Source organism: Pseudopipra pipra, chromosome 18 (assembly GCF_036250125.1).
Source record: "Pseudopipra pipra isolate bDixPip1 chromosome 18, bDixPip1.hap1, whole genome shotgun sequence".
In the NCBI taxonomy this organism is placed as follows: Eukaryota; Metazoa; Chordata; class Aves; order Passeriformes; family Pipridae; genus Pseudopipra; species Pseudopipra pipra.
In genome coordinates this window covers 12,484,790-12,499,042 of record NC_087566.1, presented here as the reverse complement: position 1 = coordinate 12,499,042, position 14,253 = coordinate 12,484,790, and the positions used below count along the sequence as shown (strand labels likewise).

The 14,253-nt window shown below is 42.1% G+C and overlaps 1 protein-coding gene across 3 annotated transcripts in view; it reads left to right on the top strand.

The window, feature by feature from the left end:
* Positions 1-14,253, top strand: part of GALNT9 (polypeptide N-acetylgalactosaminyltransferase 9) — a 136,088-nt gene that overhangs the window by 107,171 nt on the left and 14,664 nt on the right. For all 3 annotated transcript variants that reach the window (XM_064675274.1, XM_064675276.1, XM_064675275.1), the window contains 2 exons: positions 9,251-9,436; positions 12,864-13,001. In XM_064675274.1, the coding sequence (XP_064531344.1) occupies positions 9,251-9,436; positions 12,864-13,001 (324 nt within the window). The remainder of the gene's footprint in view (positions 1-9,250; positions 9,437-12,863; positions 13,002-14,253) is intronic.

Below are 14,253 nucleotides of genomic sequence, written 5' to 3'. Positions count from 1 at the left end.
AGCAATCACAAGAAGGGCAAGTAAGGAACAAGAATGACAGGCTGATCTTCAATGCAGTTTCATATATCCTGTATAAATTGTATTTTTGCAAGGCCAGTTTGTTGAATTTTAACAGTTACAGTCCAAACACTGTCTGTGCTGACAGATTTACAGAAGTGACTGACAGTGATTCTATTGATCTGGGGAAAAGTTGAGTAAATCTGTAAGAAAGCAGAAAATTATTCTCATCAAACACATTCTTAAGGAATATGTTATGGGAAGCATCTGCCTGGGACAATTACCAAACTAAATTAAGATACCAAATTGCATTTACTTTGTACAGGAAAAATGATTTGTAGTTGGAAAAACCAACATATCTGGTACTAGACCAGAAGAAGAGGTTTGCAGCCTCTTTCAGACTTGAGGAGAATTCAGAGAAAGTAGAGTTATTATCTCTAGTCTATGAAGTTTAAGGGTTTGCCTCAAAGCAGTCTCTCTTCTATGCCTGTCATTTATGTGAGAGGAGCTGTTAACATCTCCTGGAGCATTTTGAGGTGCCAACATTCATTAATTTGCTACGAAAAACAAGCCTTTGAAAATTAAAAGCTTGCCCTTAGGCTGTCCTTTCTCCCTGTTGCCATTCCTCAGTGCTTCCTCGCCTGTCAGACCCTAATGCCATCCCTAAGCAATGATGTCAGAGGGACTGAAGGTGCATAAACAATGCTGATCTGCACCTGAGGTCCCTGATACAGAACATCCCAGTGGTTGCCAGACATATGCCCCTGAGGTTGCCTTCTTTGTTAGCACCTGTAAGTTGCTGTCTCCAAAAATTCTGCTCCCTAAGTGCTTTCTGGGACTAAAGAGATCGTGTCCCCCATCCTTTCCCACCTGAGGGACATGCTGAGGGGGGAGCTGCTGGCCCCTGTGCAGTGCTGGATCCGTTGGGATTGGCAGAGGCTCTGGATAATTCTCTGGTGCCTCTCTGGCACAGCTGCTCCCAAGCAGGCAGGCATCCAGGGAACTCGTGCCAGCATGGGTAGATGTCGTGATGGCCAGAAGCAGAGTCTGCTTTGCAGCCATGTAATCCTCAGAGCTCAGTGAGGGAATGAGGAGCAGGCTCCAGAGCCCAGTGATGGAAGTCTGGGAGCTGCATAAACTCTCCTGACATTTCTGTTAGTCCAGCCCTGACTGTGTTACACCATCACTTCGGCCTCATGCTTAGCTCCTGCTGTGCTCTGCTCGACTGTGAGGCTCCTCAGCAGCTCCTCAGGGAGCAGTGTTATCAGAGTAGGGAGGGGTTGACAGCATCCCTGCAGAGACAGGTGAACTGCCCCAGGGGAAAACAAGAGTTCCTGAACCACCACCTTCTGGAGTTCGGGATGTTTTAGTTTTTGCCACACTGCTCCTGTTGCTCTGAATGGGTTTTGCAACTTCCATCCCCCCCCCTTCATCAAGACATTTCAGAGAGTCTCTGGAATTTTCCTTGCAGAAGGGAGATATGCTTCACACATCAAATCATGAGCTTCTTCCCTAGACGTGCTTCTTTCAAAGTTGCATTATCGTTTGTAAAAGTTGTGCAAAATATGGGTTTATGGAGATCGGATTAGTGGTAAAAGCATATGGGACAGTTTTAATATCATTTTAAATCCTATCTCCTCCCTTGCATAGCAACTACCCTATTAATTTATCAGACCTAGTTCTTTACACACAAAGTTTATCTTTACAGCAAGATAGCAGTTGCTGGAGTATGAGTTTCTCTAGAACATGTTTCAATTTCTTCGTGCTTATCTATTTTCTTCTGTAGGAGGGTTAACAGAAGTGTTTTATCTTCTTGCTGTTGTCACATCTGAGATCTTAACTGGCTTGAGGTTCTGGTTAACCTCTAAGAAATATGTGAAGGACAGCCTCTAAATTTGCTCCTGAAGAGCCACTAGAGAAATTTAAAACACGCCTCAGTTGAGTGTCTCATTGCAAGAACATTTATCATTACACTGCCTTTGTTTTCTGAAAGCAGTTCATCTGTAAACATCAGAAAACCCCAAGGGAACACAGCTAAGAGGTCAAACTCCAATCAGTTCTAACAAATTTTGAAGGCTAATCGAATACCTATGAAAAAATTGTTTTGCTTTTCTATAAAGAAAAGGTGCCATTTTGAGTCTGCCAGGAAACCTCACCTTAGGTGACTGTGCAAGAGGATCTAACAGCACACCCCTGAACACTATTGTCATAGTTCTGGGAAAAGCAGCAAGCTTCCAAGTGTTCATCATTGGGGCAACTGAAATATTGATAAAAATAGTAATCATAAAGCAATCATACTGGTGCCAAACATATACTAAGGACTTGTATGACTCCACCTACTCTGTCCTCCATATCTCTGCTTCTCTCCTCGAATTAAGTTCTTGCTGTTTGAACCAGGAAAAAAACATGAGGAGAGCCCCAAGTGAAATTCAGCCCTCTGAGATGATTAGTCCTCAAACACTGCTGTGTGTTCCCAGGCTCACAGGGCAGCAGGAGCAGGGGGGAGGTATTGACACACCTGGGATAAGAAGACCCGCTTAGGAACAGAGTTAGCTTTTATATGTGAGATTTTATTCACACTCCCTTTACATCTGCTATGACCAGATTATCTGCAAACTGCTTTTAGCAGGAGTTGAGAGCAAAAAGGAAGGATTGTCACAGGGACAGTGTCAGGATCAGTCAACCCAGGACCCTTTTGGGTCCTGTAATTTGAAAGCGTTGCTCAGAAGTTTATCCTGAAACCTTTGACAAAACAAAGATCTGTGGATCTTGAGATGTGATTTTCTTCCTTTTTTCAAGTCCTTTTTTGGCAGCTGAAAGTCTCTCTGATGTAAGCTGGTTTGTCCCAGCATGGAAAGATTATTGCTCTATAAGTGCACCATTAAATAGCACAGGCTATTTTGAGAAATGAGAGTTGGGACTTTTTTAAACCATAATTATGGCTGCCTTTAAAGATGGTGATAAAAATGTAGTTGATGAACAAAACAAGACCATGTGATTAATTTCTCGATATGATGTGTTTGATTATGACAGCTCCCCAGTCTTTAATAGCTTCCTATGTGAAGTGAAAAACAGAGAGAGAGCACTTTATCTAGCACAGCTGATTAAATATGACTCCCTAGGCAGCTCTGAGAATACATAGAAGCAAGAATATCCATAAAACTCCATTAGAAAACAAGAAAATGTCAGGCTATAAATTACTTTGAAAAATCAGTTTTCAGTGAACTACATAAATTGTCCTTATCAGAAATGCAAGAACCCTAAATGTGCTATATTCATGCTAATTTTTTTTTTATCTAGTGTGGGCACTGGAAGAGTTGCCACATCCATTAAGGGCCGGAGGATAACTACAGAGCTCCTGTGTTTCAGATGGGAAAGGGTTTTATTGTAATTTTTTCCAACGTACTGTGAAGAATCCCTTCTGATTTAGACCTTGTTGGTTCGTGGCTGACTGGAGAGAGAGGCTGAAACTACACCATCATCTTCCTATGCACATCTTGAATGCTAAGAGCTGTCTTTCTGTTTGACTTCATCACAGTAGGAATTTTACTGTACCTCCTGTAGAGGTGAATTTTATTTTACACTGGGATGTCAAAGGGGCTGGAAAGGGCTCAGTGGTGCCTGCTGTTGTGAATTTACTACCTGGGTTGCATGTGCTGCTGCCCCTCAGGTGTTGTCAGAAATTACTTAGACTTCTTTCACCTTGAGGAACCACAATTCAATCCTTGTGTCAGATCCCATCATCTGCATGGTCTGCCACAGTGATTTAAGGCATTTTTGTCTCCAAGCCACATGCACTCTGGGGGGGCCTGGGAGCCCGCTGGACCCCTTAAAGTTTGATGGGCAGGTTTTTGAGGCTTTTCCAGCTGACAAATTAAAACAAAAATACTTGTGTTGAACAGGCAAAATTTCTAAATGAGAACAAACACCTGGTTTTAATGTTGTCAGAAGGATTGTGTTGTTCTATTTTTACAGCAAAGGTTTGGGTTTTAAGTTTAATCTGACCTTTCAGCTTGAAATATATTAAAACTTTTAACATCAAGCTGATCTTCCGAAACTCATCAGTAACTCAGTCTCAGAAAAACATTTGGGGGGGACACAGATAGAGGTGATAAAGACCATGTGTTTCAACTAGTGAAAACTTTTTAAATTGATGTTCTTCTTGAAAATTTAGGTCAACAAAATTTCTGAAACATGTGGAAATTCTTTCATAATAGAAAAATCTTTTCCAGTCCTGCCGTGGGTGTGTGGGGGTAGTCTGGAAGACATCCATCTCTGGTAGGCTTTTCCTTGAAAACTGAAAAAAACTCGAGATCCCTGACTTTTAAGAATTCTCACGCTGGGATATCACAAATGAGGGATATCTGAGCTGCTTTAAAAACTCCTCCATCTCTTCTGTTGCCTTCACTCGGAAGAGAAAGTTTGAAATCTTGAAGGCTGCTTCTGTGAAGTGCTGCTCAGGTGGAGTTCAGCACTGTTTTATAGAACATCAGAGTCCAGTTCTGGCACCAGGGTTTTGTTTCAGGATGTGCTGAACAGCCACTGCAGCAGTGCCAGGTGACACACTCAGCTGGGTGAAGCAGAAATGAGGGGCCCTGCTGCCACAGGGGTGTTTTGAAGCTGGACTTTTCCATTTTCTTACTGCTGGAAGATGCAGACTGTGGTTGTTCCTTTCAGCAAAGAACCACTGAAATGTCCTCAAGCTCCTGGAAACAGATAAAGCACAAAACTGCCACGACACCCTGGCAGGTTGTGCGGTGACACCTCCAGAGAGCTTGCTAACTGTGAAAACTGGGCTCAAAGCCTCAGATTGTTGAAAATTTAATTTTGATTTTCTATAGTATTAGAGAAGCTGGATCTCCACTGGAGTTGCTGTGGCATCTGTAAACTTGCAGCATTTGGAGCAATGGGTGGAACTGGTGTGTCCATTAAGAGGGTGTGAAGTTGTCAGCAAAGGGTGTTTCTTTGGAAGCAAATCCCCCACACCCCCAAGTGTCTTTCCTACTGTTACACATTCTTGGATACCTCATCTCTCCAGCTGCTTAAATCAAAGATGTATTTGTTGGAAAAAATAGTTGTAACAGAGTCTGAGACTTTTCTTTTTCTCTCTCACTGAGCACTGAGGTGTTTAAACTGCAAAATTCACAGCAAGGGACAAAGTTCTTAAGGATCATGATCTTTACTTCCAGTCTAAAGTTTTCAAAGGTAAAACTGTCTCCTCAGCTTTGCCTTCATACTGATGCCATTTTTATTTTTACCTTCTGATTTCGCTTTTCCTGAGATCATCTGCACCAAATGAAGTAACCCCGTGCAGTCACTTGAGTGTACAAAATAATGTGATACCCAATTTACAGGGCCATAAGTCCATGGAGAGGGAAGAGCCCTCCCTGGAATCAGTGAGAGCCTCTTGGGAGCTGCAGCTGCCCTTGTGCAAATGGCTCACCTGAAGATTAAATCCCAGGATGCTTCTGAGCTCTGACATTCACTCTGCAGGTCATGATTATATTGGAAAGGAGATCTCACCTGCAGAGCTGGAGACCACGTCAGCAATGTTCTCTCTTTATATATATTGCCAAGAGTTGGGAATTGATTAGCCCAGCAGTCCAACCAGCTCTACATCCTGCTCAACGGTGACCAGGCTTGTTTAAAACTCTTTTTAAGTTTAATTTTTTTTTTAAGTCCCATTAAAGGTGGTATTTTTGACCTTCAGCAAAAAGTACTTGTGGGAAAGTGCATTTCCTTGGAGAATTTGTTCTTGTTTGTTGAGAGTTAAATCATGTAACTTTATTAGCTTTTCTAAATAATGTACCCAACCTGTGTTCAGAGAGCTTTGCTGATGCACAGTTTGGGTCATGGTAGATAAGACATGGTCTCATCTCAGATTTTCACAGAATATGATGTCTGGTTGACTGCTGAATAAATAAACACCTTCCTGTAGGACAGGCATATCTCAGATGTACAGGAACAGCTAATAATTAGTGTCAGTAAATCATTGTAGTGCAAACCACAAACATTATCATTCGGTTTGTAATTTACTCCTGATGTGGGTACTTGTTCTTCTCAATACTTAATATGTCTGTTTATGGAAAAGTTGATTGAGATAATTAGCAGTAAAAATGCTAAGGTAACGCGGCTGTGGTAACATTTAAATTGCTATCAATTTTGTTTATAGCAGCCTAAAGAGCAGTGCTGAAATTAGAAATTAGCTACAATTAGCAGATAAATTGAGTGTCTCTTGGAATTACTTGATCATGTCTTAAAACTCTGCACGGAGTGCTGGTGCTCAGGGAGGCAGAGCTGAGTCCCTGGGCTGGAGCAGCAGCACCGAGGCAGGAGCACAAACTGCACTTTGCTTTGCTGGGAGCATCCACCTGGCCTTCCATGGAGCCTGGGCTGCTGCCCCACAATGTATCTGATGAGTGCATGCTGTGAAGCCTGACCAAAAAAATGTACTGTGAGAGATTTGCCTCTCCATGGGGGAAGAGAAGGCAGAGTTTGCTTCTCAGTGATGTGCACCCTCGTGGGGAGCAGCTCAGAGCAGAGAGGCTGTGACACTTCCAACCTCCTCAGGAAATGAGCCCTGAAGCACACATTTAGTGTTGGCAGCTCCATATGAGAGGAATAGCTTGGGTTGGAAGCGTGGTGTTGTCCCAGAAGTCACAGATATGGAAGTCAGTTTTCTTGTGGATTTGAAGGGCCTTGGGCATCACTTCATGCTCGCAGTTAGAAATAATTTGCTTCCCCCAGTAAGGCACTTCAAGGATTCTGCTTGATAAATGCTTTATAAAGGCATGTAATTATTTTCTGGCATAATTTCGTAGTTTGATGTGGAAAGAAATGTGTTGTCTGCTGCTGCTAAAATTGGTCATTAAATAGAGTTTTGAGGATGGGAAGAGGAGGAGAATCAACCAGGTTCAGGATCAGCCAGTGGGCAGTGGACAGGAGCTCACAGGCAGTGGTTTTCTGCATCATGAATGTCTTTCAGTTCTGTGTCCAGCAGGGAGAAGGTGCTGAAACTCCCATCCTCCTCATTCAGACACAAACCTTGAGCATTTATCTAAATCTCACGTGATGGCTCTTAACTCCTGGGATCTTGCCCAGTTTTGGATGCACATGTTTGATTGTACTACTGAAACTCTTCCATTTAGTGTAAATTTAAGCAATTATTGGGCTGGAAAGGGAGAAGACTCTTCACTCTGTACTTAGCTGTGTGCTGAAAGGATGTGGGGATACAGAATCACGTCTGTGGTCCACTGAACAGCAGCTAATCTTTGTGAAGTGAAACAGGAGACCTTGTCTGGCCTGAAAAGAAATGACCCATAGTTGAGTAGCATTTATCTGGGATGTGGAGAAATGGTGGCATGGTGATGTACACCTGATGATACACAACTGTCTGACTCCTTACTCCATGTGCTGTACATCCAGTTCTCTTTCTCTGGGGTTGGAAATCCCATCTTTATCCTGGGAAACATCCCCCACTGATGTTAAAAGTTACATAATTCCCAGAAAAAGCCAAGTCATCTGGGTTAAATTTTTCTTCTAAGGAAAGAAAACTTGAAAAGGAAATTTCTTCTAAGGAAGAAAAATTTCCTTGACTATTTTCTGGTTATTTCCTTCCTTCCCCCTCTTCAGCAGATGTTGCCTCTTTAGAGAGCAAAATGGGGCTGAGGGGCAGGGGAAGGAGGTGACAGCACAGTTCCATGCTGAGTGCTGAGCACCAAGCTCCAGGCTGCCTTTTTTGTTGTCTTTTCTCCAAAGCCAGGTGTCGGTTTCCCTGTGGATTTCATCTGTGGAGAATTTATCACTGATAAATAACTGTTTGCGTTGAATTTACAGATGAGCTAAACTGTTTCCTCTAATGTTGTTGCAGTTTAGTACCCTTTCCTTTTCAGGTTAGTATGAGCACTGTCATTTGAAGGAAATAAATCTGTCACTCAGATAATATATTTGCCCTTGGTACCAGGATGTATAAATAAGAGTTACAAGGTCATTAGCCACATCAAGAGAAAGAAAAATGTGCTGTGCATTAAATAACTGACTTCCAGGCTGGGTTGGGCAAATACCAGTATACTAAAGTGTACTGCTCATTTCCCCTTCTGATTGTGAAAATCAATTAACTCCTTTCTGTTTTTGTAGCCCTTCCCCTTAGCACTGGAAAGCCTCAGCACATGTCAGTACAAATTTATGAGCAGTGTGTTTTTCAGTGTACTCCATTTGTCAAATGTAAATTCCAGTGGCCAATGATTTACTACAGAACTGTTGGGAAAACAGCAAGTAAATATTACCTAACAAAGTATTAAGAAAAAAAAAAAAACAAACAGCCAAACCAGCGGAGATTTTATCTTCCCAGGCAGTTTATCTTTGTCCTTGAGAAGGCAGGTGAGGTGGAGAACTGCCCCAGTATAGTTCTGGAATACATTTTGTATTGAAATGTGCTTTTATTCGCAGTAAAAGGCAACCTTGGAAAGCAATAAATTATAAATCTTTTATTTATTTCAGCTAGACTATACTACTAGGTGCAGACCTGAGGGAACTGAAGTGCATAAGCTTCACTCACCCTGCATCACTCCAAATCTCACTGATGCAAAGAGACAAGTGCTCGTTATTCCTCACTTCAGACAGTAAATAATCAACAGGGAAAGGCTGCACAGTCTGGGTGCAGTGGTGTCTGGGAAGGCTGGGTGATACAGTCCCCTGTACAGCCCCTTTTATCCATCTTCATCCACTCAGAGTAGAGAGGTAAGATGATGAGAGGGCTGGAGCACCTCTCCTGTGGAGACAAGCTGAGGCAGTTGGGGATGTTCAGTCTGGAGAAGAGAAGGCTCCAGGGAGACCTTAGAGCCCCTCCCAGTGCACCATTCATGTGCTAAACACAGAGAGATGATACAGCTGATTTTTGTTGAAGTTTCAGTAACAAGCACCAGGTTAAAATAGTCCCTATGACAGAGGTTACCACCTCATAAGTTATCCTCTGCCTGATGGTTCCAAGAGCAGAGATACTATGGAAGGGACTTGGCTTTTCATGGCTTCTAAACTTATGCACCTAGTGCAGGCATCTGCACTCACCTTGGACTCATCTATAGGCAGTGTGCCCCCCCAAAGCAGGTAAATGGGGGATCATTTTGAATCATCCAACAGCCCCCACCTTCGACCAGCAAACACACCACACGCGGCGCCCGAAAAGGAGCCGTTCTGTTGCCTTTAAAGGGGGGAAAAAAATAACTCCTGTGGTTGTTTTCTGTCCCTGTGGCAGGTGTGGCAGTGTGGGGGGAGCATGGAGGTGTTGCCCTGCTCTCGTGTGGCTCACATCGAGCGCACCAAGAAACCCTACAACAACGACATCGACTACTATGCAAAGCGCAACGCCCTGCGCGCCGCCGAGGTCTGGATGGACGACTTCAAGTCGCACGTTTACATGGCCTGGAACATCCCCATGGCAGTAAGTACAGGGCACGCTCTCTCCTGAACACAGGCAGCAATGTGGATGGCTGTTCCTAGTTAGCTCTTGGAGGTGAAGGGCGTTGCTACAGCCAGAGAAGCGGGCTAAGCTCAGGGAAGGAGAGCTGTCAGCTGCTGTGTGCTCAGCACGGAGAGTTCTGCCATAGGAACTCACCTCCTCGGTCTAGGTTTGGTTGTGTGCTCAGCACAGGTTGTTGGGTGCAGTGACACAGATTTATAATTTAACTAGAGCAAAATGTTTCAGGTTTATGTGCTTCCTCAGAAGTCGTTAATTTGGGGTGCCATTAAACTCTGAGGTGTTCATATGCTGCAGTGGTGGGGACTGCAGAAATGTCCATAAATAAATACCATCATTCATCCTGAGACTCAGTAGACCTCACCAGCATAAAATACAAAGTATGCAGTAAAAGAATCACATATTAACTGGCTTTATTGTCCACAGTCTGAGAGGTGCCATGTGAACACATTCTGTTCCTCACTGCACACATGAATTGTGGATGCCGTGTGGAGCCCTCTAGGAATCCATGTAATATAAATATTAGATAAAGTGTAGGTTCAGTTTATCACTTTATTCTGTAAGTATATCACGTGCTACATCTCCGCTGAGCATAGTTCTTGGAGAGAAGGGTTGTGTGTTATATCCCAAGCAGGTGTTGCTGTATTCCTTAGTGGCATTTGCATCCAGATGATTCACGGGAAGGGGCACAGGGGAGCTGAGGGGAAGCATACACTGGTCTGCAGATAATGATGGTGTCATTAACCCTTATATCAGGGCTTTGTCCAGATCTGATTGAAGCAAATGGAAACAGGAATGTTCCTATCAGAACAGGAAAATACACAAATCCAGCAGTGTCTTTGGGAGTATTCAGTTATGACCTGGGCTTCATCAAAGTCATGGGAGCCTTGTTAAACACTTCATTGGATTTGGTCTATGTCCTAAGTATCTATTTGCACTTTAGTACCTGGGAAATATGTGAAACTCGATTTTTGTTCATTCCTGTTGTAGCTTTTAAAATATAAATATTTTAAAATATGTATCTAAACCAGCAATGTTTCCTCTTCTCCATGTGATGTGTGAATATGTCAGATGTTCTCACACATCTGAATTTCACGTGCTGCTGTTCAGTATTGAACACTGTGCAAAGTGTCTGAGATGTGTTTTTGGTGACTTCTTTTGGCATGAGAGATAATTGCAGAGAATTATTTTGCCTTAACAAAAGGCAATACTGCATAACTTTTCCCACACGAGATTTCTGTGACAGTAGGAGGAAGGCAAAACAGTGTTCATCTAAGTTTTTAGGGGCATTTTGGCCCTGTCTGCATCCACTTGCTGAAATGGTTAGTTTTCAAATAGGAAATGAAAAAGTAACCTCAGAAAATTTGCTTGCTTGATGACACCTGCAAATGAATTCTGAGAAACGATGATATTTAAATAAGCATTTACACCAAAATATGATTTCCTTTAATCTCCCTGAGATTACTTATTGATGTAGTTTTATGCACTGAGCCATACAGCAGAGCTTTGAAAAAAACCCAGGCACATCTACAATAAAAGTCATAAAATCAGGAGCAGTACTAAGCATTAAAATTTTCTTTCCATAAAATAAATTGATTGATTGATAAAATGTGCATCATAAAAATAACCCTATTAGCTCTCAGGAGAAGGGAGCTAGTGTTAGTTATTCCACTGTAGTATTCAATCCAGATGGCTCAGAAGTCCTGTACTGGTGTAAGCCATTACAAAAACATTCTGCAGGAGAACTAGAAACCTTCCTAGCTGGTTGAAAAGAATATCTGAAGCCACCTCATTCTTGTGCCATCACTCTGTACCTGCACAGGACTGCAGCTGGCACAGAGGGTGAGCACAGCATTTTCACAGCTGCTCAATTTGCTGCTCTCGTGCTCTGTAAAAACAGAACTGCAAAAAGGGCATTTTATTGCCTCATTTAAGAATAGGACAGAAAGGAGGCAAGTGAAATAATGTGTTTTTTCCCATATCACAAAACTGAGCTAAATTAACTCTTCTATAACTCCCACCATCTATGTCACAAATCACTCCCTTACCAGTTATTGAGGATCTGTGCATAATGTGTACCCAGATTAGCAGATGGTCTGGGCCACATCTGCAAGGTCATGTTCCTGTAACCTTCAGCAGCAGGTCAGCCTAGCTTTATTTTAGTTAACCACATATTTCGGCGTCCCCCTGCTTATGATCTATTCCTCAACAATTTTACTGATAAAGGAACCTTACCTGGGATGATTTATTGCACTGAGTGCCTCAAAGGATTGCTCCCCTTCCACGTAGCCTGAAGTAGTACGTAAATTAACATTCATTTGAATGGATGCTGCACTGAGAGCTCATGACAGAGTGTGCATCAGCAAGCAGCAGTGAGCACAGCAAACTCTTTGTGTGGCAAATAGGAGAACCTGTTCAGTATTACACTTGTATTCTCTCCTGAAAACCAGGCATCTGGTTTGGGGGTTTTAATAAACGCTGAGCTAAGATTTGCTGCTGTAACCCTGCGTTAGATACAATCTGCAGAACGTACAGAAATCCTCCTGGAGGAAAAGTGCAAGGCACTTCAGGCAGATTCCATGCAAAACTCCCCAGTTTCAGTCCATTTGATTAATATAGTGTTGGAAAAGATTTTTTGATGAGGTAACCCTTACTGTCTTGCTGTTGAACTGATGATTTATAACACTTTAAATCAACAGGCTCTAAGTCAGCACGAGCTGTTTTTAAATGGCTGAGTTTGGTCATACTGACTTGAGTCTTCCAACCTCTGCTTTTCATGGGGTTGTATTTAAACATGAATTAAATTCTGAAGTAGAATAATAAAGAAGGTTTTGAGTTTAACTGTGTTTTATGGCTCAAGTCTGCAAATGAGCTCCAGTTCCAGTAAAAACTGAATGCTGATCTGTACAAATGCTTAGTGGAACTTAATGACTTTTTGAGCAGCTTTGCTTTGAAGTTTTAACAGGTCTGTTCTGATGTCATTTACATTAGTGAATACCCAAAGCTCTTACTAGAGTAAACCATGACCCAGCTGCCATATTTTAGATCAGAATTACTCCTAAATTCCAAACAAATCTGAAAGCAAAGGCTTCAGGATTGATTGCAAACATTTAGAATTGCTGTAAGTAACAACATTCTTATTGTATTCTCATTGTTTTGATTTATGTTTGGGTTTTTGCCTGTTCTTTATCCTTCTTTTTCCACTGGCTTTCATTAATATTTATTGTCTACACTCAAAGGCAGCTGTTTGATGAGCTGCTACTCACAAAAGAGAAAGAAGACAGGGAAAGTACAGCTTGGTGTACAAAATGAACTCCAGTTTGGTTTCAGTGAAGAAAGCAACCATAAAGTCAGTGCAGTGAGATTTCTTTGTTCATTTTCTGCTTTGCAGAACCCTGGAGTTGACTTTGGAGACGTTTCTGAAAGAATTGCTCTGCGACAGCGACTGCAGTGCCGGAGTTTTAAGTGGTACTTGGAGAACGTGTACCCTGAAATGAGGGTTTACAATAACACAGTCACTTATGGAGAGGTACTGTATGGCTTTGAAAATACCTCATGGCTGCACTTGAGAAGTCCTTTCATTTTAGTGGTATCAGGATGTACAGAGCACAGTCAGCACAGTAGTAGCAACAAAAATACCCTCCCCTGCTTTTAATCAACACTAAGAAGTGTGGCTTTGAGAAGCCCCTTCCCTCTCACTGGAGCACATCAGGTGAAATCCTTGTCACTAACAAAGATATGCAAACTCTTTCATTTTAAAATAGAGCAGCTCTGAGAACATAAATTCGAGGTAATCATCTTCCTAAACAGGCTGCCACAGACATCATCAAGAAAACATCAGCAGTCAAGAGAGCTAAAATAATTATAGTTGATGAACTATGAGAAGAGTTGAGTTTGCTGAGTTGTTTTTAGGAAAAGAACAACCCCTTCTTTGAGTTTTGCTGAACTATTTGAAGGATTACATTGATTTTATTAATTCATTTTCGCAATCCTCCTTTTATCCTGTTCAGGATAAAAGGAAACATATCCTTGTTTGGACTACGAGGTGAGGATACCATTTGGCAGGTCTGTATCTCCTCATCAAAAAAAAGTCATTAGAGGTAAACCAATTTTGCTGCCTTGTGCTCAGATTCCATATTCTCTGTACTTTCATTTTCACTTGGGCAGCAGTATTGGGTAATACCTGGGAACACCAACTCAAAAGCAGCTGAATGGGGAGGTTACTCAACCCTCATAAACTGCTGGATCCAAACATGTTAGAAATTGGACATTTCAGTTCATCTCAGCTCTCTGGGTCTTTTCTTTCTCTTCTGTGAACCAGTCAAATCTCCCATATTCGCTTGCCCCCAATCTTTATAGAGGTCAGACATGCCTTCTACGACTCTTCAAATCTGTGTCACCTGCCTGTAATAGAAGGACTGCTGTCATTTATGATGGTGAACTGGGGTGAAGTTCTAGGAGCTCTCCTGCTGCACCATGTTTTTAAGATTTTAATTGTCTACTTGAACTGCAATTAAATCCACAGGCAATATATTTTCCCACAAGACAACTGGGTGGACACTTTTCCTTTCTGTTCCGTTTGATTGACTTCATGTAAAAATAAGCCAGGCACTTGAGATACTGATACAAAGTGCAAATTTTATTGCAGAATATCACTTTGCATCCTGATGTAACTATCCCCGTCGGTAACTGAGAAAAGACATTTAGTAAACTCAACAGGAGCTGTTGGTATCTGTCAGCTCTGAGAAAGCTGTTAACTGCGAAGAGCATTGGCAGAACTG